The sequence below is a fragment of the Rana temporaria genome, chromosome 4 (genome assembly GCF_905171775.1).
Source record: "Rana temporaria chromosome 4, aRanTem1.1, whole genome shotgun sequence".
In the NCBI taxonomy this organism is placed as follows: domain Eukaryota; kingdom Metazoa; phylum Chordata; class Amphibia; order Anura; family Ranidae; genus Rana; species Rana temporaria.
This window is the reverse complement of record NC_053492.1, coordinates 40,756,049-40,781,568: the sequence shown is the minus strand read 5'-3', so window position 1 is coordinate 40,781,568 and position 25,520 is coordinate 40,756,049. Positions and strand designations below refer to the sequence as shown.

At 43.8% G+C, this 25,520-nt stretch overlaps 1 protein-coding gene across 1 annotated transcript in view; it reads left to right on the top strand.

The window, feature by feature from the left end:
* The first annotated feature begins 4,345 nt into the window (after positions 1–4,345).
* LOC120936163 (cytochrome P450 2K1-like) overlaps positions 4,346–25,520 on the top strand; it is a 99,402-nt gene continuing 78,227 nt past the window's right edge. The window contains exons 1-2 of the mRNA XM_040348314.1: positions 4,346–4,509; positions 18,670–18,865. Of these exons, the coding sequence (XP_040204248.1) occupies positions 18,683–18,865 (183 nt within the window). The 5' untranslated portion in view covers positions 4,346–4,509; positions 18,670–18,682. The remainder of the gene's footprint in view (positions 4,510–18,669; positions 18,866–25,520) is intronic.

Sequence of the window (25,520 nt, the reverse complement as noted above, 5' to 3'; positions counted from 1 at the left end):
TGCGATTTTTTTTTTTTTTTTAACAAAAATATGTAGAATAATACGTATCGCCTAGACTGAGAAAAAAATATTTTTTTTAAAAAAATTGGGCAATTTATTATAGTAACAAGTAAAAAATATTTTTTTTTTTTCAAAATTGTCGCTCGTTTTTTGTTTATAGCGCAAAAAATAAAAACTGCAGAGGTGATCAAATACCACCAAAATAAAGCTCTATTTGTGGGGAAAAAAGGACGTCAATTTTGTTTGGGAGCCACGTCGCATGACCGCGCAATTGTCAGTTAACCACCCTGACGGTAAACACGAGCGTGACTCGGGGTTGGTTTTACATGTTAGGATCGGCAAACCCGAGTCACGCTCGGGCTGGACGGGCTTACCTTTCGCTGGATCCACAGGCTTGGTTTACTCACCTTGTCCCTGGATCCAGCGATGCCACCCGCTGTGTGAGCGAGCGGGACCTCCTCGCTCGATTCACAGTCCCCGTGTGACGCCGATCTCCGTTCCCTGCGACGTTACGACGCACGGGGACGGAGAACGGCACCAAATTCAAAAAAGTAAACAAACACATTACATACAGTATACTGTAATCTTATAGATTACAGTACTGTATGTAAAAAATACACACCCCCTTGTCCCTAGTGGTCTGCCCAGTGTCCTGCATGTACTTTTATATAATAAAAAATGTCATTTCTGCCTAAAAACTGTAGATTGTCCAAAAGTGTCCCTTTATGTCAAAAATGGTTTTAGATCAGCTAGAAAACAGCGATAATAAATTATAATCACTTGCAGAAATGTGCGATAGCGATTTGCGGGGAAATTCGTCATAAAAAAAATAAAATAATGACAGCGACAATTCTGCAACTGCAAATTTCAGTGATTTTGAGTTGATTACATTATTGAATAATTTTTATTATAATTATATTATTATTTGTTATAATTATTTATAATTATTTATTATATTATAATTTATAATTTTGTTTTAAAAAAAAAATCATACCCGGGATGCCTACAAGACTCTTGCTTGGTCAGATTTAAGTGAGTTATTTCTAAAAATTACAGGCCTACAGTATAAAACGCCAATTTCCTTGCAAAATAATTGTACCGCTTTTGGTACGTAATTCCAGACAGAATCATACCGCCAGGGAGGTTAAAGCGACGCAGTGCCGGAAGCTGAAATTTCACCTGGTCAGGAAGGGGTATATGTGCCCAGTAAGGAAGTGGTTAAAGGAACATATTTAGAAAATAAAAGACAAACCTTTACAAACACTTTAACATTGGTTCTGAGCATGTGTGTTTGCATATACACTCGTTCTCTGTAGTTTCTTGTAATAAAGACCGGTCACTGCTTCTCTCTCTCTCCTTATGCAGGGTGCTTAGTTTTGTATCCACTAGGGATGAGCTCCGGCATGTTTGCACAGTCCACGTGCAGAGCCCGCCAGAAAGTCAGCACTGCGCTGCGCTAATCACAGGCAGGGAGACATTTCCCAATCTCTGCAGCCATGCATTGGGACAATGTCTCCCTGCCTGTGATTAGCGCAGTGCGGACTTCCTGGCATGCTCTGCACGTGGTCTGTGCGAGCACACCGGACCTACTCTTTTGTAGTTTTCTGTAGGCAGCCTGTAGTGGATGGACATGCTGGGTTTCTCCCATAGCTCTTAAAGCGGGAGTTCACCCGAAAATCTTCTCCGCCGCTTCCGGGTATAGTCTTCGGGACTGGGCGTTCCTATTTGATTGACAGTCTTCCGACAGGCTTCCGACGGTCGCATACATCGCGTCACGAGTAGCCGAAAGAAGCCGAACGTCGGTGCAGCTCTATACGGCGCCTGCGCACCGATGTTCGGCTACTTTCAGAAAATCGTGACGCAATGTATGCGACCGTCGGAAGCCTGTCGGAAGACTGTCAATCAAATAGGAATGCCCAGTCCCGCAGCCCATACCCGGAAGCGGCGGAGAAGATCGCTCTCTAAAACGGTAAGTACTACTTAGATTTTTAAAAAACTACCCGATTCCCCTTGACAAAATGTACTTTTCGGGTGAACCTCCACTTTAACAGGCTACGCATAGTGTAGAGATGATGTCATCAATGCATTCACAAGCTAATATATTTTGTAAAGATGTTTGATGTACACAAAGTTTTTGCTAAATAAAATTACTTAGAACCCCCATACATTATATATATTTTTTCAGACACCATAGAGTAGTGGTCATCAACCCTGTTCTCAGGGCCCACTAACAGGCCAGGTTTGCAAGATAACTGAAATACATCACAGGTGATATCATTTGCTGCTCAGTGATTCTAGTAGTAGTATTCTAGTCTTCATCTCCCCAAGGTAATACATAAAACATGGCCTGTTAGTGGGCCATGAGGACAGGGTTGATGACCACTGCCCTAGAGAATAAAATGGCAGTCGTTGCAATAATTTATGTCACACCGTATTTGCACAGCGGTTTTACAAGTGCACTTTTTTAATAAAAAAATAAGGCAACTGTAAAGTTAGCCCAATTTTATTTTATATTGTGAAAGATAATGTTACACCAAGTAAATTGATACCAAACATGTCATTCTTCAATATTGCGCCCGCTCGTGGTATGGCGACAAACTTTAAACCTTTTAAATCTAAATAGGCGATGTTTAAAAATTTCTACAGGTTACAAGTTTTGAGTTACAGAGGGGGTCTTGTACTAGAATTATTGTTTTCACTCTAACGATCGTGACGATACCTCACATGTGTTGTTTGAACACCGTTTTCACTTATGTATGCGCTCGCTTCTGTGGGGCGCTTTAAATTTGTTTATTTATTTGTTATTTGTTTAACTTTTTATTTTGACACTGTCCGCATTCCAAAAGGGTCCTGTGCATCTTTGAGTCTGGTTCAAGTGAGAATTCAGGCTAAAATTCAGACCTGATTCGCACCTGAACCGGTGAACAAGGACGCACTGGACCCCATGCTGGGAACCGCAGCTGCACGTACGTAAACCCGGCTTAAACAGATGCTGGTTGTTTGCATTCCTTTCCTCATGCTGACAGCATGAGGAGAGGAAAAGACAGAAGATAAGCAGCTTGTGTTAAAGGGACATTATTATCTGATTATCAGTGCAGTCCCAATAGTGCCCGGCAGTGCTGCCAATCAGTGCCCATCAGTGCCTCCTCATCAATGTCACCTATCAGTGCTGCCTACCAGTGCCCATCAGTGTCATCTATTAGCGCTACCTACCAGTGCCCATCAGTGCAACCTATCTGTGCCACGCATCAGTGCCACTTCATCAGTGCTCATCAGTGAGAAGATCGTCAGGGATCCAGAGTGCAGCATCGCCGACCGTCTGAGACAGCCCAGCGAATGACGCTGCTGAAGCTGTGACATTTTTTTTATTGGTGAGGCGGGGCCACCCGTCACGTGACCCCATCCCCCTCTGACGCAACCTCTGCTACGTCACGGGGGAAGCCTGGTACTGGTAATTTTCTCTGAATTGCCGGGAGCCGACAATTCATTATAGCCACGAGTCCGGTTATAAATTACTTTTTTTCTTTCAGAAATGACACTTTGTGCAGTGACAGTTCTAAGTACGGGAAACATGCGCTATTTCACATGCTAACTTTACACCCCCCCCCTGGTACAAAATTTAAAGGAATATATCACCTTTATTGTTTCACTTTAAGCATTATTAAATTCACTGCTCCTGAAAAAACGGCAGTTTTTAAAACTTTTTTTTTGCAATGATACATGTCCCCTGGGGCAGGACCCAGGTCCCCAAACACTTTTTAGGACAATAACTTGCATATTAGCCTTTAAAATTAGCACTTTAGATTTCAAATGTTCGAGTCCCATAGACTTTAATAGGGTTCTAAAGTTCACACGAACATTTAGTGTGTTCGCAGGTTCTGGTGCGAACCGAACAGGGGGGTGTTCGGCTCATCCCCACTCCTCAGTGCTCATCAGTGAAGGAGAAAAATTACCTGTTTGCTAAATTTTATATGAAACTATGAAAAAAATGTTTTTCAAAACGTTTGGTCTTTTTTCATTTAACAGAAAAAAAACACAGTGATGATTAAAAATCACCAAAATAAAGTTCTGTTTGTGTGAATTTTTTTTTGATAAAAATGTTGTTTGGGTACAGCGTTGCATGACCGCGCAATTGTCATTCAAAGTGTGACAGTGTTGAAAGATGAATATTGGCCTGGGCAGAAGGGAAAAGTGCCCTGTAGGCAAGTAGTTAACTAAATAAATAATAATAAAAAAAAGCAACTCCTTAATCCCTTTAATGTGAACAGGTGTGTTACCAGACATTATCGTTGATTTAAAAAAAAAAAAAAAGTTTAGATTTTGGAACTTGTTGACACCTTATATATATAATCTGTATGACGCAAAAACTTGTAGTATATTCAGAATGTGTTTACAGAATTTAAAGCAATTGGAGATGGGGGGTGGAGCTGTCATGAGGAAACACAGACAATTCAGTGTGCAAGTAGATCCCAGACTGAGGATTCCTTAGAACAGGACAGAACAGAAACAGTAAGTGTGAAAAAGATGACAAATATTTTCTAGAATGTTTACTTTTTTTTAATTGTCACATTTTTCCAATATTTACCATTTTACAGTCTATTAGGGTATAAGAGAGGATACAGATTGGAATATATCTTATATTTTAGGCAGGAATACATAAGATTGAAATGCTTACAATCTATTAGGATATCAATGATACAAATAAAGTAACGTTTTACAATCTTTGAGGCAACAATGGAAAATACAGAGGATGGAAGAGCTTACAATCTAAAAAAGGTAAAGGATCTTATAGTCAGGATGCTGCATGTGTTTAGTAAAGTTAGTTTTGAACAGGGGACACCTATGCCGTTTGTTTTTGGTGTTTTTGTGATTTTGCTGCATGTGCAATTATTTTTTTTTTTTGCCCAATCTGTTGTTGGGCAGATAAAAAATAAAAAGCAAAACGCAAGTCACAGCAATGACGCACTATATGCTTTTCTGCAGCTTCTCCATTGCATTCTATTGAACCAAAAAAGCACTGTTAACCACTTAAGCCCCGAGCCTGTTTTTCAGACTCTGGGCGAGATCCACGTACCCTGGCGCATATTTCCGCCGGGCGTAGTGTAAGATACACTACGCCGCCGTAACTTACTTTTTTTGGAATCCTCAAAGAATGTGCGCCGTAAGTTACGGCGGCGTAGTGTATCTTTGGCGGCGTAAGGGCACGCAATTCAAATGGATGTGATGGGGGCGTGTTTTATGTACATACGTCTTGACCCAACATAAATTAAGTTTTTTTTCAACTGCGCATGCGCCGTCCGTGGGGGTATCCCAGTGCGCATGCTCGAAATTAAACTGTAAAAAGCCAATGTTTGACGGTGACGTCATTCTACGCAAAGCCCTATTCGCGAACGAGTTACGCAAACGACGTAACATTTTCAAAATTCAACGCGGGAACGACAGCCATACTTAAAGGGGTGGTTCACCCTAAAAACTATTTTTTTTATTGCACTGGCCCCCCACATTACAATACGATTAAGGCTATTATTATTATTTTGATGCTGTACATACCTTTGTACAGCATATTCACCCGTTGCGAGTCCCGCGGGAGTGGGCGTTCCTCACATGTCTGTGATTGACATTTTGACCAAAATCGAGCGCCCCCCCGTCGCGTAAGCCGCGTCACGATTGGCGAAAGGAGCCGAACGGCGATGCGCATGCGCAGTATAGCGCCGACTCGCCGTTCGGCTCCTTTCGCCAACCGTGACGCGGCTTATGCGACGGGGGGAGCTTGTTTTTGGTCAAAGTGTCAATCACAGACATGTGAGGAACGCCCACTCCCGCGGGACTCGCAACGGGTGAATATGCTGTACAAAGGTATGTACAGCATCAAAAAAATAATAGCCTTAATCGTATTGTAATGTGGGGGGCCAGTGTAATATAAAAAAAAGTAGTTTTTAGGGTGAACCACCCCTTTAACATAGGATACGCCTCATATAGCAGAGGTAACTATACGCCGGAAAAAGCTGAACACAAACAACGTAAAAAAATGCGCCGGACCTACGTTCGTGGATCGCAGTATTTAGCCAATTTGCATACTCGACGGAAACGCCACCTAGCGGCCAGCGGAAAAATGCACCTACGATCCGACGGCGTACTAAGACGTACGCCTGTCGGATCGAGCCCAGATGCAGTCGTATCTTGTTTTGTAGATACAAAACAAAGATACGACGCGGGAACTTTAAAATTATGTGGCGTATCAAAAGATATGTGCTAGAAAATTACTTAGAACCCCCAAACATTATATATATATATTTTTTTTCTAACACCCGAGAGAATAAAATGGCGGTCATTGCAATACTTTTTGTCACACCGTATTTGCGCAGAGGTCTTACAAGCGCACTTTTTTTGGAAAAGTTAGCCCAATTTTTTTTTTTTTTTTTATTGTGTGAAAAATAATGTTACACCAAGTAAATTGATACCCAACATGTCACACTTCAAAATTGCGCCCGCTCGTGGAATGGCGTCAAGCTTTTACCCTTAAAAATCTCCATAGGCAACGTTTAAAAAAAAATCTACAGGCTGCATCTTTTGAGTTACAGAGGAAGGTCTAGGGCTAGAATTATTGATCTCGCAAACGATTGTGGCGATACCTCACATGTGTGGTTTGAACACTGTTTTCATATGCGGGCGTTACTCACGTATGCGTTCGCTTCTGCGCGCAATTTCGTCGGGATGAGGCTTTTAAAAAAAAAAAATTGTTTTCTTATTTATTGTTTATTGTTTTCAAAAATATATAAAAAATGGGTCACGTTTATTCCTATTACAAGGAATGTAAACATCCCTTGTAATAGAAAAAAGCATGACAGGTCCTCTTAAATATGAGATCTGGGGTCAAAAAGACCTCAGATCTCATATTTATACTAAAATGCAAAAAAAAAATTGTAATTTGAAAAAATTACAACGAAAATGTGCCTTTAAGACGTATGGGCAGAAGTGACATTTTGACGTTGCTTCCTGCTATGGTATGGCGGCGGGTGGGGGCCATCTTGCCCTCACTCATTTCCATACCACGGAGGAAGAACAAGGACCCGATCGCCTCCGCCGCTGCCGACGGCTCCGGTAAGCGGTGGAGGGCATGGGAGAGTGGTGGGAGGGCCCCTCTCCCGCCACCGATAATGGTGATCTCGCTGTGAATCTGCGGTGGAGACCACCATTATTGTTTACAGCACCACCGCCTGAAGAGATGGATATCTCGGTTGTGGCAGCAGATGCTGCCATTACCGAGATATCCATTGTCAAAAAGAGGATGTATATAGTCGTGCGGTGGGGCTTAAAGCGGAGTTCCACCCTCTTTCACAACATAGCTTCATCCCCCTTCGTCCCCTTATGACGTTTTGGCATATATTTATTTTTTATCTTTTAAACTCAGTTATATTGTATTGCCATTTACATCCCCGCCGCGGTGGCAGCTGCCTCGGCGTCATACACGGACCGCTATGCCTCCTGGGAGAATACATCGCAGAATTGCAGAGGAATCAGCTCGATGTCGGGGGGCGGGACCAGCACAGCAGCTGAAAACACCAACATCAGCTGAGCCAATGGTATGGGATCTGGGCTGGACGCTATGTGTATGTATCCCCGCCCACTTTCTAAAGCAGCCCAATCATTGGCTGATGTTTGATATCTGCATGGCTCCGCCCCCGGTCCCGCCCGCCCCCGACATCACGCTGACAGCTGGTCTCTGCATTTAGTTACATATAGTGTAACTGAAGCAGACAAATCGGCTCAGTGTGAAACTGCCAGTGCCAAGCAGTGACACCAGCCAGTACCAAGCAGTGACACCAGCCAGTACCAAGCAGTGACACCAGCCAGTACCAAGCAGTGACACCAGCCAGTACCAAGCAGTGACACCAGCCAGTACCAAGCAGTGACACCAGCCAGTACCAAGCAGTGACACCAGCCAGTACACCAAGCAGTGACACCAAGCAGTGACACCAGCCAGTACCAAGCAGTGACACCAGCCAGTACCAAGCAGTGACACCAGCCAGTACACCAAGCAGTGACACCAGCCAGTCAGTGGCGTCTCCAGCTTTCATATTTAGGGGGGGGGGGGCGCATGGGGGGACAGGGACAAAAGTAGGGGGGCCAACTATAAAATGCAATTATATATATATATATATCCTGGGGCCCTTTACTACGATCCCACTATGGGCCCTTTCATATGTTCTGCAGTGAGCTCCCTTCCTACTATACTGGGGCCCCCCAGGGTGGCAGAAAACAAGAGATATATGTCACCAGCACACCAAGAAAATATAATGGTCCAAAGCAGTGGGAGAACTATCATTGTTGCAAAGGTTGTCTTGCCACCGGGCCCTGGTGTTCTGCCACAGTGGGGATCCCCAGCTGTCCTGTCCCTGCTATTTACAGCGCTGGTCTGGCATCTGTCTCCTTGGCAGCGGCGGCAGTCTATTAGGACCTAGTGCTGGTGATATTATGGGTGCATGCAGGGGAAGGCTGGCACTATTGGTTATAGAGAGCTGAGCCCCCAGCTGGTCACCTAGCAGCAGTAATGCTGTATAACCTTCTCTGTTGACATGCTGATCGGCATGTGATCCAGGTGATGCTCCCAGTCAGATCTAATAAACACAGTAATTATTAGCATCAAGAGTACAACCACATAAATATAATCAACCGTATGATCAGCAGCCATGTGGACTCTATGCCTGTAAAGTGTGGGCTTTGATCAATAAAATCTCTGATATTTATGACTAGGATTTGACTAAGAGCATCACCTGGATTGCATCCCGATCAGCATATCAGAGAAGGGTCCACTGCTGCTAAGCAACCTGCAGGGAGCTCAACTGTCTACAACCAATAAAGATGGGCTCGGGTGTGTTTGAAATCCCACATGCCCGATCACGCCAGGAAGCCGACACTCCACAGTGCTAATCAATGTATGGGCTGCCTAAGAGCTAAGACCAGCCATAGACAGTTTAAATCTCAGCTGGTTCAGCAGAAACTGGCTGAGATTTGAACCATTAATGAGCAGATTCTCTTATAATTATCACTAGTGGCTGCTGTATAGCCACTAGTGATAATCACTGTTTGTCGGGAGAATATAATTGCTGGGCAGGAGGGATATTCCCCTGTCACCACTGTCTGTTGATGGGGGAATGATGCAAGTTTCTTTCCTGCAATCTGTGGATGCAGGAAAGAAATTTGCACCGTATATTACCTGCCTAACTGAAAGTGAAAGTAAATTGTGAATGTTTTGCTGAATTCCTGGGTTTGTACTTCTGCTGTGCTCATTATGAGGGGTTCCCACCATCCCTGTACTGTGCTGAGTTCCCAGGTCTGTACTCCTGCTGTGCTCATTATGAGGGGTTCCCACCATCCCTGTACTGTGCTCGAGGGGTTCCCACCATCCCTGTACTGTGCTCATGAGGGGTTCCCACCATCCCTGTGCTGTGCTCATGAGGGGTTCCCACCATCCCTGTACTGTGCTCATGAGGGGTTCCCACCATCCCTGTGCTGTGCTCATGAGGGGTTCCGACCATCCCTGTACTGTGCTGAGTTCCCAGGTCTGTACTCCTTCTGTGCTCATTATGAGTGGTTCCCACCATCCCTGTGCTGTGCTCATGAGGGGTTTCCACCATCCCTGTGCTGTGCTCATGAGGGGTTCCCACCATCCCTGTACTGTGCTGAGTTCCCAGGTCTGTACTCCTTCTGTGCTCATTATGAGGGGTTCCCACTATCCCTGTACTGTGCTGAGTTCCCAGGTCTGTACTCCTTATGTGCTCATTATGAGGGGTTCCCACCATCCCTGTACTGTGCTCATGAGGGGTTCCCACCATCCCTGTACTGTGCTCATGAGGGGTTCCCACCATCCCTGTGCTGTGCTGAGTTCCCGGGTCTGTACTCCTGCTGTGCTCATTATGAGGGGTTCCCACCATCCCTGTGCTGTGCTCATGAGGGGTTTCCACCATCCCTGTACTGTGCTGAGTTCCCAGGTCTGTACTCCTTATGTGCTCATTATGAGGGGTTCCCACCATCCCTGTACTGTGCTCATGAGGGGTTCCCACCATCCCTGTACTGTGCTCATGAGGGGTTCCCACCATCCCTGTACTGTGCTGAGTTCCCAGGTCTGTACTCCTGCTGTGCTCATGAGGGGGTTCCCATCATCCCTGTACTGTGCTGAGTTCCCAGGTCTGTACTCCTGCTGTGCTCATGAGGGGTTCCCACCATCCCTGTACTGTGCTCATGAGGGGTTCCCACCATCCCTGTGCTGTGCTGAGTTCCCGGGTCTGTACTCCTGCTGTGCTCATTATGAGGGGTTCCCACCATCCCTGTGCTGTGCTCATGAGGGGTTTCCACCATCCCTGTACTGTGCTGAGTTCCCAGGTCTGTACTCCTTATGTGCTCATTATGAGGGGTTCCCACCATTCCTGTACTGTGCTGAGTTCCCAGGTCTGTACTCCTGCTGTGCTCATTATGAGGGGTTCCCACCATCCCTGTGCTGTGCTCGAGGGGTTCCCACCATCCCTGTGCTGTGCTCGAGGGGTTCCCACCATCCCTGTGCTGTGCTCGAGGGGTTCCCACCATCCCTGTACTGTGCTCATGAGGGGTTCCCACCATCCCTGTGCTGTGCTCATGAGGGGTTCCCACCATCCCTGTACTGTGCTCATGAGGGGTTCCCACCATCCCTGTACTGTGCGGAGTTCCCAGGTCTGTACTCCTGCTGTGCTCATGAGGGGTTCCCACCATCCCTGTACTGTGCTCATGAGGGGTTCCCACCATCCCTGTGCTGTGCTGAGTTCCCGGGTCTGTACTCCTGCTGTGCACATTATGAGGGGTTCCCACTATCCCTGTGCTGTGCTCATGAGGGGTTCCCACCATCCCTGTACTGTGCTGAGTTCCCAGGTCTGTACTCCTTCTGAGGGGTTCCCACCATCCCTGTACTGTGCTGAGTTCCCAGGTCTGTACTCCTTCTGAGGGGTTCTCACCATCCCTGTACTGTGCTCATGATGGGTTCCCACCATCCCTGTACTGTGCTGAGTTCCCAGGTCTGTACTCCTGCTGTGCTCATTATGAGGGGTTCCCACCATCCCTGTGCTGTGCTCATGAGGGGTTCCCACCATCCCTGTACTGTGCTGAGTTCCCAGGTCTGTACTCCTGCTGTGCTCATTATGAGGGGTTCCCACCATCCCTGTGCTGTGCTCGAGGGGTTCCCACCATCCCTGTACTGTGCTCATGAGGGGTTCCCACCATCCCTGTGCTGTGCTCATGAGGGGTTCCGACCATCCCTGTACTGTGCTGAGTTCCCAGGTCTGTACTCCTTCTGTGCTCATTATGAGGGGTTCCCACCATCCCTGTGCTGTGCTCATGAGGGGTTCCCACCATCCCTGTGCTGTGCTCATGAGGGGTTCCCACCATCCCTGTACTGTGCTGAGTTCCCAGGTCTGTACTCCTTATGTGCTCATTATGAGGGGTTCCCACCATCCCTGTACTGTGCTCATGAGGGGTTCCCACCATCCCTGTACTGTGCTCATGAAGGGTTCCCACCATCCCTGTACTGTGCTGAGTTCCCAGGTCTGTACTCCTGCTGTGCTCATGAGGGGTTCCCACCATCCCTGTACTGTGCTCATGAGGGGTTCCCACCATCCCTGTGCTGTGCTGAGTTCCCGGGTCTGTACTCCTTCTGTGCTCATTATGAGGGGTTCCCACTATCCCTGTGCTGTGCTCATGAGGGGTTCCCACCATCCCTGTACTGTGCTGAGTTCCCAGGTCTGTACTCCTGCTGTGCTCATTATGAGGGGTTCCCACCATCCCCGTGCTGTGCTCATGAGGGGTTTCCACCATCCCTGTACTGTGCTGAGTTCCCAGGTCTGTACTCCTTATGTGCTCATTATGAGGGGTTCCCACCATCCCTGTACTGTGCTGAGTTCCCAGGTCTGTACTCCTGCTGTGCTCATGAGGGGTTCCCACCATCCCTGTACTGTGCTCATGAGGGGTTCCCACCATCCCTGTGCTGTGCTGAGTTCCCGGGTCTGTACTCCTGCTGTGCTCATTATGAGGGGTTCCCACTATCCCTGTGCTGTGCTCATGAGGGGTTCCCACCATCCCTGTACTGTGCTGAGTTCCCAGGTCTGTACTCCTGCTGTGCTCATTATGAGGGGTTCCCACCATCCCCGTGCTGTGCTCATGAGGGGTTCCCACCATCCCTGTACTGTGCTGAGTTCCCGGGTCTCTACTCCTTCTGTGCTCATTATGAGGGGTTCCCACCATCCCTGTACTGTGCTGAGTTCCTGGGGCTATACTCCTGCTGTGCTCATTATGAGGGGTTCCCACCATCCCTGTGCTGTGCTCATGAGGAATTCCCACCATCCCTGTACTGTGCTGACTTCCTGGGTTTGTACCCCTGCTGTGCTCATGAGGGGTTCCCATAATCCCTACAGCGCCAGGAAGTCAGCACAGCACAGGGATGGTGGGAACCCCTCATAATGAGCACAGCAGATACTATTAGTCCAGCTTTTAAAAAATGCATCATAACGAATGTGGGTAATTGTTACGAAAAGTGAACGAATCTAACGAAAATTCGTATTTCGTACGAATCTGAATTGAGTTTCGGGCACGAAATACAAAAATAACGGCTAATGCGAAACGGAACTAAACAAAATGAATTTATTGACGGCGCAAATGTCTAGTATATGTATGTATGTGTGTGTGTGTGTGTGTGTGTGTGTGTATATATATGTGTGTATATATATATATATGTGTGTGTGTGTATATATATATATATATATATATATATATATATATAAATGAATGAATGAATGAAAAACTTATATAGCGCGGCACATGCGAACTGAATCGCCTCTGGGCGCTTGATGTTTCGTGTCTCATGACATCAAAAGAGCAGAGTTTTAATCTGTCTTCTGAAAGTCAGGTGGTTTTCCTCCAACCGAACGCTGGTTGGTAAAGCGTTCCATAGTCTCGGACCTTGAAAAGCAAACCTTCTTTCTCCTTTGGACTTGTATTTGGTTTTTGGCACCTTGACCAGATTTTGGTCGCTGGATCGCAGAACGCGATTAGAATTGTGAGGTTCTATCTTGTCGCAAAGATATTGCGGAGCCTTCCCATGGATGCACTTATGTGTCAGGCAGAGTGCTTTAAATGCAATTCTGTCTTTTACTGGCAGCCAGTGAAGGGTTCTCAGCGAAGGTGAGATTGATTCCCATGTCCTTTTCCCAGTCACCAGTCTGGCGGCCGTATTCTGTACGACTTGCAGACGAGCGATTTGGTACTTTGGGAGTCCGAGGTAAAGGGCATTTGCATAGTCCAGTCTGGAATTCACGATTGTTCCCACCACGACTGCTATGTCTTCTTTGGGGATAAATGGAATCAGTCTGCGTAGTAGGCGCAACAAATGGTGCGATCCGCTGACTACTGACCCTATTTGTGCGTCCATTGTCATGAAGGTGTCAAAAATGACTCCTAGACTTTTGACTTTGGAGCTAGGGGTGATGCTTTGGCCCAGAATGGGCGGCGGTGTCCAGGTTGTTGCCAGTTGACTCTTGCGGCTGGCGTGAAACATAAGAAGTTCTGTTTTGGAACTGTTGAGTTTAAGATAACTCTTAGTCATCCAATTTTCTATCGAAGAGAGACATTTCTCTAAACTGAGATGATGATCCTTTTTGTTGCAGATGCGAAAATACAATTGCGTATCGTCTGCATAAGAGTGATAAAGTAGTTCTTGGCTACTGATAATATCAAAGAGAGGGCGAAGATAGATGTTGAACAGTACCGGTGACAGGGGGGATCCTTGGGGGACTCCACATGGCACCGTGCCTTTTTCCGACGTGAAAGATCCCAGTTTCACTGTTTGTGATCGGTTTTCAAGAAAGGAGGAAAACCATGGTAAATCACCTTCTGCGATTCTGGCAACCTCGGCCAGTCGCATCAGTAACATTTTGTTACTGATGCGATGTTATTATATATATATAATCTTGTTTCTGTGCAGATATATCTACATAACAAATGATTTAGTATATTTACTGGTTCCTGGAGGGAGGAGGGGAGGAGAGTTTTGCATAGACAAGGGGCAGCAAGTTCCTCCCGTTGCTATGGAAACCTGACCTGAAACTATTACATGCTTGTGCAGCACTGAGCATGTGCGAGATCAAGGCTGAAATCCAGGAAGTCATACAGTCTGGCTTCATGATGCCCACACTTAAGATGGCCCCAGTCAATTTCTATTTTATAAAGTGTCTAAATGCTGTAACAATCTAACAAAACGGACCTTAGTTTACAGACTAACTGTAGTAGAATACATTAAGCTTGTGTATTACAGGGGTTTTCATATTTAAAAAGTTTTTATTTTTAAAATTGTGGCCGGAACTCCGCTTTAAGTGGTTAAGCATTTAAAAAAGTCCAGTCCCTTTCCAAAAACAGTGGCTGAAAAAAGCATAGTTGCGAACGTGTCCCATAAGAAACTATGTTAGATAGACTGTTGTGCGTTTCTGCAAAAAGCATTAAAAAAAAATGCATACGTGTGAACCGAGGCTAACTGTTAACCTGCCTAAAGACAACCTAGTTGGTCTTAAATTATAACTAAAGGCAAAACTTTTTTTTTTGGGGGGGGGGGGGATTAGACCAACTGTCTTTTTTGTTGTTTGTGTTCTCGTTATGGAGATTCTCCCACTCTTTTTGTCCTGTTTACCATTATTATTGAAAGTAAAAGAAAATCTAATAATTTTGGGTTGTCCCCAGAAAAGTCATAGAGGGATAATCTTCCAATGGGGACAATGTTGGCAGCATCAAGCTTTTGAAGTTCTATATTTAAAGGTACAAGCAAATCATGAGTTTTTTTCCCCACATCAGACTCAACCAGGACAGCAACACATGCTCACGGTAACTCCGCCCTTCACGTCTCCACTGTGGTCTCGCATCACATGTGGTTTATCAATTTATTTACCTCCCTTTTTTTTTTTTATATATTTCTTTTCTTCCAGCTATATACCAAGCAAAATCACTTTTAGATGAACATTATTAGTTATAACCCTTGTTACATAGAAAGAATCCCACCCCTGAGTTACTACTCTTCTTTCGTCTTTTGTTCCCCCCCCCCAAATCCTAATCCCCCCCACCTCCCTTCAGTCCTGTCGGTCACTGTTTAGGTTTAAATTCTCTGTTTATACCTAATTCTCACCTGTCTATTTCTATCATCGCCTGTGTGAATTTTTCTGACGTTTTGAAAGCTTTCCATTTCTCCCAGACTGTTCTGCTTCTAGTCTCACCTCCCATTTCTCCACTTCCCAGATATTCCATTTCTGATATATAATCAACTCGGTGTATCCATTCTTTTATGGAAGGCCTCTGTGGGCCAGTTCTTTGGGATTAAACCCTTTACTGCATTCAGCAACACTGGAACCAAAGTCAATCCGTACTGTTTTTTTGACCCATCCGTTCCGTGAAACAAACAGGTCAAGGGATTTCATAGGATCTTTTCACCTGTAATTTCTTCTATATATTCTAGGACTTCTTTCCAGTACTCTTGTATTCTCAGGCAGTCCCACCAAACATGCATTGTGGTTCCTACTTGATTACATTCCCTCCAACACAGCGCAGAGTTATTTGGGTGAATTTTATTCATTCTCTCCGGGGTCAGATGCCAGCGAACCATACATTTATAATTTGTCTCAATTGTGGTAATGTTGGTAGCATAGTTGAACACTGCGCCTATCATTTGTGAGTCCTCTAGGTTTTTCCCAATGTCTTGTCCCCACTTTTCTACGCATGGCAGTGTTCCCTGCGTCTCTAAGTCTGTTAACATCCCATATAGTGCCACAATTCCATGTTTTAATGGTCTTCCGATGGAACATAATTTTTCTATTGAGTTTAATGTTTTATCATCTCTTATCGGCTGTGGTAAGGTGCTCATAAAATGTTTTAATTGAAAGTATTCCCAATCACTAAAATGTTGAACCCCTTTCTGTGTTTGAAGATCGTTTCTTGACCTTATTTTCCCTTGTGTAACCACTTCCCCTAATCTTTTAGTGCCCAAGTACTTTCCTATTCGTGTCTTGTTACCTGGTGGAAAAAAATTGTGCCTGCTAATGGGATTAATGGGGAGTTATATTCCCACTTTTCCCGCCGATATAGTGTGTCCCATATTTTAAATACATTCTTCGTTATGCTGTGTGTGTCCGTGCCCATTTTTCTAAATTTAGGTGGAATCCAGACATTCTTATTTAATTGTGTCAAACTTTTTGTGTCTTCCATCTGTGCCCACTTCTTTTTAGTGTTTATGTTTGTCCATTCAACTAACCTTGCTAAAATTACGGCCTGGTAATATCTTTATATGTCTGGGAGCGCCAACCCCCCCAGTTTTTTTTTTTTTTTTTTTACGACTTAGAATAGTATAGTTTACTCTGGCCTTTTTACCCTGCCAAATATATTTCAAGATTATAGTTTTTTTTATCTTGAAAAAGCTTTGTGGAATTCTTATGGGGAGCATTTGGAACTTGTAAATTATTTTCGGTAAAATCATCATTTTAAATGCATTGATCCTACCTACCCAGGAGATTGGTCTCTTTGCTAGATTTTTCAGGTCCTGTTTTATTTCATTGACTAATGGGATATAATTGGCCACATATAGTTTTTCTACTCTAGGTGTTATCTTTATTCCTAAATATGTTAATGTTTTTTTTTCCCAGATAAATGGAAATTCTTGCTGTAAGTCTTTTTCTTCTTTTGCATCTATTCCCAAGTTCAAGATTACCGTTTTTATAGGATTAATTTTAAAATTAGAAAGTTCCCCATATTTTTTTATTTCTATCATTACATTAGGCAGAGAGAGTCCAGGCTTGGTCACATATAGGAGTATGTCGTCTGCATACGCCGCAACCTTATGCTCCTCCTCTCCCACTCTCACCCCCCCTATACTCGGATTGCTCCGTATCCTGGCCAGTAATGGTTCCAACGATATTACATACAGGAGGGGCGAGAGCAGGCAGCCCTGTCTGGATTCCGTTCATCATTTCAAACTCAGACGACACACTCCCATTGACCTTCACCGTTGCCGTCGGGTAATTATATAGGTTTTCCACCCATTTCATGTATCTCGGTCCCAATCCTATAGTTCGCAAAGTTTCCATCATAAACCAAATCATGTGTTGACACAACTTTTATAACGCACTTATAGGGTGGTCTGCAACTGAATCCTACAAACCTTATGCCCTTTTTGTTTTGGATATAGTGGACATGAGTTAGAACACCTTTCAGTTTTTTATTTGCTGTCTGTGCCACCCACTCTATTTGTCCTGTTTACCATTAATATTGAAAGTAATAGAACATCTAAAAAATTGGTTTGTGCCCAGAAAAGTAATAGAGGGGTAATCTTCCAATGGGGGACACAAGTTCTGGTCCTCAAGGAATTGCCTTCATTTGTAGGGATTTCCTCTCACTTCCTGTTTTGCTATCGTACAGGAAGTGAAGGGAAATCTCTGCAAAAGGACATCAATTGGAAAAAAAAATCTGGCAGGGGTTTTAACCCTCCTTTTCTCTATCTTAAATGGAAAAATATCTGATTCCAATGGATTGTGGTTTCCTGCTATCATCTAATAGAAACTACATCAATTGACTGAAGTTATTACTGTACCAACAGTGTGATCACTGATGTCTGACAAAAGAGGGTGGGTCTTTTGTTTGTATCAGACTGTAATTGCCTTGGGGGTATGATGAGTGCATTTTTAGCAATAGGTTCTGCAATTTAACTCAGGAAATACAAAACGTTCTATAATTACCTGTGGAATTTGCATCTTACTAAATTAAACTGCTAATTGTTTGCCAGACGTGTAAGGCCTCCTACACACAATAGGTTAAACAGAGGACAACAGTCTGATGGACCTTTTTCATCGGTCAAAACCGATCGTGTGTGGGCCCCATAGGTTATTTAACCATTAGTTTAAAAAAAGCCAACTTGTTTTATATTTAACCGATGGATTCCTAAGGCCGCGTACACATGGTCGGACAAAACCGATGAGAATGGACCGAGGTTCAGTTTCATCGGTCCAAACCGACGGTGTGTATAGCCCATCAGTCTGTTTTCTTTTGGTACAAAATTTTAAAACATGCTTCAAACATTTTTGGAACAATGGTGTGTACGCACATCAGACCATCAGGCCACTTCAGCAGTGAACCGATGGAAATGGCCTGTCAGACCATTCTCATCGGTTTGGAATGACCGTGTGTTTACGCGGCCTTACCGATAGGACAAAACCGATCGTTGGTAGGCACGACCATCGGTTAAAAATCCACACATGCTCAGAATCAAGTCGACGCATGCTTGGAAGCATTGAACTTCGTTTTTTTCAGCACATCGTTGTGTTTTACATCACTGCGTTCTGACACGATCGTTTTTTTAACTGATGGGGTGTACGCACGACGGTTAACCGATGAAAACGGTCCATCGGTCCATTCTCATCGGATGGACCGATCATGTGTACGCGGCATAACACGAGCTAGAAAAATCAATCCCAGTAAAGATTAGCAAGCATATTCGATACAATCATGTCATTTGATTCTGTATTTTAAATGATTTCTATGAATGTATAAATGGACTACATCATTTTATATTTGAACTTTTTTTTTTTTTAAATATAAAAATATATATATTTTTCTTTGTAGGAATTCTGGAGTCATGTTCTTTATTGACCCATTCTCAATTCTTCTGCTGGTTCTGGTTTGTCTTTTTTTTGTGAAGGTCACTTGTGGCTCCAACCAGAATGTTTACCCAAATTTCCCACCCGGCCCAAAACCTTTACCCATCATTGGAAATATGCATATTCTGGACCTGAAAAGACCATACAGGACGTTCTTGGAGGTATGGTGCATTGGTAAAGCAACTGAGAATAATAATAATAATAATAATAATTTTTTTTTTTTTTTTGATTCAGGTTACTTTAGTAGGCTTATTTAAATAATTGTCTCCAAATATGTTCAAAATGTCCAGGTAAGATTTGTGCAAATTGAACTGAATTTGCCAGTGGTGTAATTGATCTCTTTGTCTCCCTCAGTCATAAGCTCATTCATCTGTTTGTTTTTCTTTTGACCCTCGGGTTTTTTTTGGTTAATAGCTTTTGCATGACTTCGGGGGCGGCTCGGGGCGACCTGCATTGACTTCTATACAGAAGTCGTTTTGCAGGTCGCCTCTGAAGTCGTCTCCAGGACGACTTGCAGAGTCACCCCCGAAGTCGTGCTGCGGAAGTGTGAACGGGCTTTTAGAAAAGACAAATGCAGACACAAAAAAATGTATAGACAGACTATGACTTTGAAACAGCAACAGGTAGAGAGTGAAAAACATGCAGATGGAAGACAACTGGAACACAACATGGGTGAATGTGAGAAACAAATGTTTAAGAATTCAAAACTTGCTACTGCTGTAATTACTTACAATGACTACTTTGAAGAGAACAACACATGCTTTGCAAAGGCTGAGCAAAGTTTTAAACCTATTTTCAGAAAAAATTGAGTACTGTCCGTGATACTTTTTTATTTGCACTAATATACAGTCCTGATCAAATGTTTAAGACCACTTGAAAAATGGCAACAAATCATATTTTACATTGTTGGATCTTAACAAGGTTCCAAGTAGAGCTTCAACATGCAACAAGAAGAAATGAGAGTGAGACCAAACATTTTTTTGAGCACTCAATTAATTGAAAATAACGAATAAACTGAAACAGGCTGTTTTTCAGCTGATCGAAAGTTTAGGACCACACCTCCAAAAAAAACTAACCCCCCCCCCCCAAAACAGAAATCCAACTTCCAAACATGAACTCAGTAATGAGTAGCTCCGCCGTTATTGTTGATCACTTCAAAAATTTGTTTTGGCATGCTTGATGCAAGCGTTTCCATGAGGTGAGTGGGAACATTTCTCCAAGTGGTGAAGACAGCCGCACGAAGGCCATCTACTGTCTGGAACTGTTGTCCATTTTTGTTAACTTCCCTTACCATCCATCCCCAAAGGTTCTCAATTGGATTTAGATCAGGGGAACATGTAGGATGGGCCAAAAGAGTGATGTTATTCTCCTGGAAGAAGTCCCTTGTCCTGCGGGCATTGTGTACTGTAGCATTGTCCTGTTGAAACACCCAGTCGTTACCACACAGACGAGGGCCCTCAGTCATGAGGAATGCTCTCTGCAACATCTGGACATAGCCAGCGCCCCTGCACTTACTGAAGCTCCATTGTTCCACTGAAGGAAAAAGCACCCCAGACCATTATGGCGCCCCCTCCACTGTGGCGCGTAGAAAACATCTCAGGTGGGATCTGCTTGTCATGCCAGTAACATTGGAAACCATCAGGACCATCAAGGTTACATTTTTTTTCTCATCAGAGAGTAAAACTTTCTTCCACCTTTGAATGTCCCATGTTTGGTGCTCTCTTGCAAAGTCTAAACGAGCAGTTCTGTGGTGTTCAAGGAGACAAGGTTTTTGAAAACGTTTTTTGTTTTTGAAGCCCTTCAGTATCAGGTTCCGTCTTATGGTTATGGGGCTGCAGCCCCAGTAAGGGCCTTAATTTGGGTCGAGGATCGTCCAGTGTCTTGATGAGAGACCCTGCTTATGCAGTTCAGCAACCCGACCACGTTCAAAAAGGGAGAGTTTTTTTGCCTTTGCCATCACAACGAGTGACTACTTGACAGAACATGACAATGAATCCACATCTTTGCACAGATTTGGCCTTTTAAAGGCATGTGGTCCTAAACTTTTTTGATCAGCTCAAAAACAGCCTGTTTCAGTTTATTCGTTATTTTCAATTAATTGAATGCTCAAAAAATGTTTTGTCTCACTCTCATTTCTTCGTGTTGCATGTTGAAGCTCTACTTGGAACCTTGTTAAGATCCAACAATGTAAAATATGTTTTTTTTTTACATTTTTCAAGTGGTCTTAAACTTTTGATCAGGACTGTATAATTTTTCAGGACAGGCTATTTTCCAAACTGGCATCTGTGTCCTTTTCACAAGCTTTATCCAGAGTCACTGTGTCATGGGTTCCCAAGAACCCCTTTTCACTCAACCAATGGCTGACAACACTTCATATTCTCTAGGTCCATGGTGCCCAACCTGTGTGAGCAGGGCTGCTGTTAAAAATCACAGGGCCCCATACAGCCTACCTGGCAGGGCCCCCCTCAAATATATCAAAACAACATTTTCACAAAAAATATACTAAAATCATTTTTAGAGGACACAAAGATAACAGAGAAGCTGTGTGAATTAGCCCTTTTTTAATTCGTTTTTAATTCGTTTTTTACATTTTTGAACAAAAAAAAAACATTTTGTTTTGAAAAATAATTTATTATTTTACAGTTTTTACAAATTTTCATTTAAAAAAAAAAAATAAAAAAATCAAGAATTTTATTACATTTTACAGGGGATTAAAACAATACAGGGTTACAATTTGTCGGTGGGAGGGAGAGAAACCGGTTTCCAGCTGCTGCAGAGAGTCACATAGGGCATCCTGTAATTGCCCCTCCATCCAACTGCACTGATTCCCTCTGCTGTTTGGGGCCCCCCTGTGAGCCGGGCCCCCTACAAGAGGACAAATTGAGTGGAACCAATTGTCTTCAGAAGTCACCTAATTAGTAAATAGTGTCCAACTGTGTGCAATTTAATCTCAGTATAAATGCAGACGTTCTGTGATGCCCTCAGAGGTTTGTTAGAGAACCTTAGTGAACAAACAGCATCATGAAGGCCAAGGAACACACCAGACAAGTCATGGATACTGTTATGGAGAATTTTTTAAGCAGGGATAGCTTTATATATATATATATATATATATATATATATATATATATATATATATATATATATATATATATATATATATATATATATATATATATATATATATATATATATATATATATATATATATATATATATATATATATATTCTCCTTAACATCTCATGGAGCAATGTTAAATCCATAATCTGTAAATGGAAAGAGTAGGGCACAACTGCAAACCTACCAAGACATGGCTGTCCACCTAAACTGACAGGCCGGGCAAGGAAATCATTAATCGGAGAAGCAGCCGAGAGGCCCATGGTAACTCTGGAGGAGCTGCAGAGATCCACAGCTCAGGTGGGAGAATCTGTCCACAGGACAACTATTAGTCATGCAATCCACAAATCTGGCCTTTATGGAAGAGTGGCAAGAAGAAAGCCATTGTTGAAAGAAAGCCATACATGTAGAAGAAGGTGATCTAGTCAGATGAGACCAAAATTGAGCTTTTGGGCCTAAAAGCAAAACGCTATGTGTGGTAGAAAACTAACACTGCACATCACCATGAACACACCATCCCCACCGTGAAACATAGTGGTGGCATCATAATGTTGTTGGAATGCTTTTCTTCGACAGGGAAGCTGGTCAGAGGTGATGGGGAAGATGGATGGAGCCAAATACAGGGCAATCTTAGAAGAAAACCTGTTAGTCTGCAAAAGACTTGAAACAAGGGTAGAGCTTAACCTTCCAGTAGGAGAACGATCCTAAACAAACAGCCAGAGCTACAATGGAATGGTTTATATCAAAGCCTATTCAAGTGTTAGAATGGCCCAATAAGTCCAGACCTAAATCCAATTGAGAATCTGTGGCAAGATTTGAAAATTGCTGTTCACAGATGCTCTCTGTCCAATCTAACAGAGCTTGAGCTATTTTGCAAAGAGTGGGCAAACATGTCAGGCCCCATACACACCATAGAATCTATCCGCAGATAAATCCCATCAAATGGGTTTCTGCGGATAGATTCTATGGTGTGTACACTCCGTCGGATATTTATCCGCAGATAAATCTCCCCTGGGATGGATTTCCAGCAGATGGATATTTGCTGACATGCTCAACAAATCCATCTGCTGGAATCCATTCCAACGGATGGATCCGCTCGTCTGTACAGACTTACCGGATCCATCCGTCCAAAGGGATTCCCCGCACGCGTCGTAATGATTTGACGCATGCGTGGAATTCCTTATATGACAGCGTCGCGCCCGTCGCCGCGTCATAATAGCGGCGACGGCGCGACACGTCATCGGCAGAGGATTTCAGCGGGGATTTCAATGCGATGGTGTGTACACGCCATCGCATAGAAATCTTCTGAAATCCTCGAGAGGATTTATCCGTGGATACGGTCCGCTGGACCGTATCTGCGGATAAATCCTCTCGTGTGTATGGGGCCTCACTCTCTCTAGATGTGCAAAGCTGGTGGAGTCATCCCCCAAATAGACTTGCAGCTTTATTTGAACCAAAAGGTGGTTCTACAAGTATTGACTGTGGAATACAAATGCACACCTCACTTATTAGATATTTATTTTGAAAACTATTTTCCTTCCACTTTGCATAAAATTAATTTCCACACATACAAATCCACTATCGCATAAAATACATTTTTGGTTGTAACATAACAAAATGTGGAAAACATCAAGACGCTATATTTACCGTGGGTCACAACGATCTCTAGTTTAATGTTTCTGACTGAGTCCTCTTTTTCTGACTATCTCCAGAAATGTGTTTTTCACCCAAGCCTGTAGCATGCCTCCAGTGACTAATCATCATACACGGTAGTATGTCCCCAATGTCGGAAGTCCTGCATACACATGTAGCACCCTTTACTGTAGGTAGGTGCTAGCATAGGATTTTTGTTAGGGAAACTGTCAGTGCAGGTAAATTCAGGCAGGCCTATGCTTCAGGCTAGGCCTGCTTGTTTTGATCTGGGGGCAGGGAGTGGTTAGTGTAGCAGTGGGTGTGACCACCTGTGCTCTAGTTCTGAGATGCCTTCCCTGCTTCCAGGGAAATTCTTCTGGAAGGGGAGTAGGGCCAGGGACTGGAGTGGCAGGCAGCTCATGTGAGAAGCCCTGACAAATCCCCACTTAATATTGGCATGGGGCAGGCCTCCCATATAATCTGAGGTGACATGCCACTGGGAGGAGTTGTCGGCTGGGAGAAGTGGGGAATGGAGTACTAGAGAGTGGCAGAAGGCCATCCCCATCTGTGGTTGGGGGTGCCGATCGCGGAGGAGCCCGGGAGAGCTGTGAGGGAACTTCATCCTTGCATGGTCATGGATGAAGTCCTTATCTTTATACGGTCATAGATGAGGAATCCTGGATCAGAGGAGGCTGTTGGATGTATGTCCAGTTAAAGTTCTCCATCATGGACTAGGGACAGGAAAAGGTCGGTGAGTGTACCACAATGGGGTTCTGGATGTTGAGGCATGCCAGGAAGTCTGGGAGGGAACTTCATCCTTTACACGGTCATTGATGAGGAGTCCTGCAACAGAGGAGAGACTGTTGGGAGTTGTGTCAAATCGATGCAGCCTGAGGGTGCAGGATTTGCAAATTGGGCTAGCTGGGATAAGTAGTTCACCAACCAGTACAAGCTGGTAAATCGCTAGGCCTCCGGGGAGAGGTACTGCAGGCCCCTGGCCTAGTAATTGCGCAGAAAATACAGCCAGCATCTGGGATTATACAGAGTGATCTCTTTTGTCATAATGAAGATGATGGAACAGGATCTAATAGTTTTACAGTGGAAGCTTTGTGCAGGAGGAGAGAAGTCAACAGTCTGCAGGAGTATATGCAGAGGAAAAGGAGCAATAGTCTGCCTGGTGATGTGCAGGGGAAGTGACTGTAAATGTTAGAAGGGCATCAGTTCTTCAAGGCTAAACCAATTTATCAATGGTCGCTAAATATGATGACAATGCAACATGTCCTATGGGCATCCAATGTTCCCCTTACCCCAACCAAATTTATATCCCCCAATAAACAAAAAATTGCAAATGACCGTTCATTGTCTCTGAGGTGATAGATGGCGGTCTGGCAGCAAGGTGATATCCTGGCTGTCCATTACTAGTAGCAACCAAGCACTACACACAGAATATTATGTGTATCCCTTAGGTAAAGCATTTTTTAATTATTTCCAAGAGCACCTGCTATTGAGACTTTGTACTGCACCTGATCAATTTTGCCTCAGATTTTACATTCTCTTTGTATGATATCTCCCGATTGTTTTGAAAAGTACCTTTTGCCGAAACACGTATGAGATATATATATATATATATATATATATATATATATATATATATATATATATATATATATATGTGTCCAATATGGTGGCCTGAGTTTATGGGAGGAGCCCGGAGGGTATTTAAGCAGCCCACTCACACATGCTCTGTCGGTTCAATGTGCGGTACTACACGTCACTGGGCCGACTCTTCCCAGCTCACCTCATGTCCATGAGTCTGCGCATTCAATCGCATTCGACACCCTCCTGCCCTTCCCTTTTTCAGGGCGCTTCTCAGCATATCCTTCTTCAATTTACTACCCATTACTTACCTTGGGTATGCCCCCTTTTCTTGGCATACTGACCAGACCACCAAGGCACACTTCAGGTCTATTTATGTTGTAAGTCTTGTCGCGTGTTTATGTGATCCACATCTCTCTCGGTCAGAGGGCCACAACCATAAATATATATATATATATATATATATATA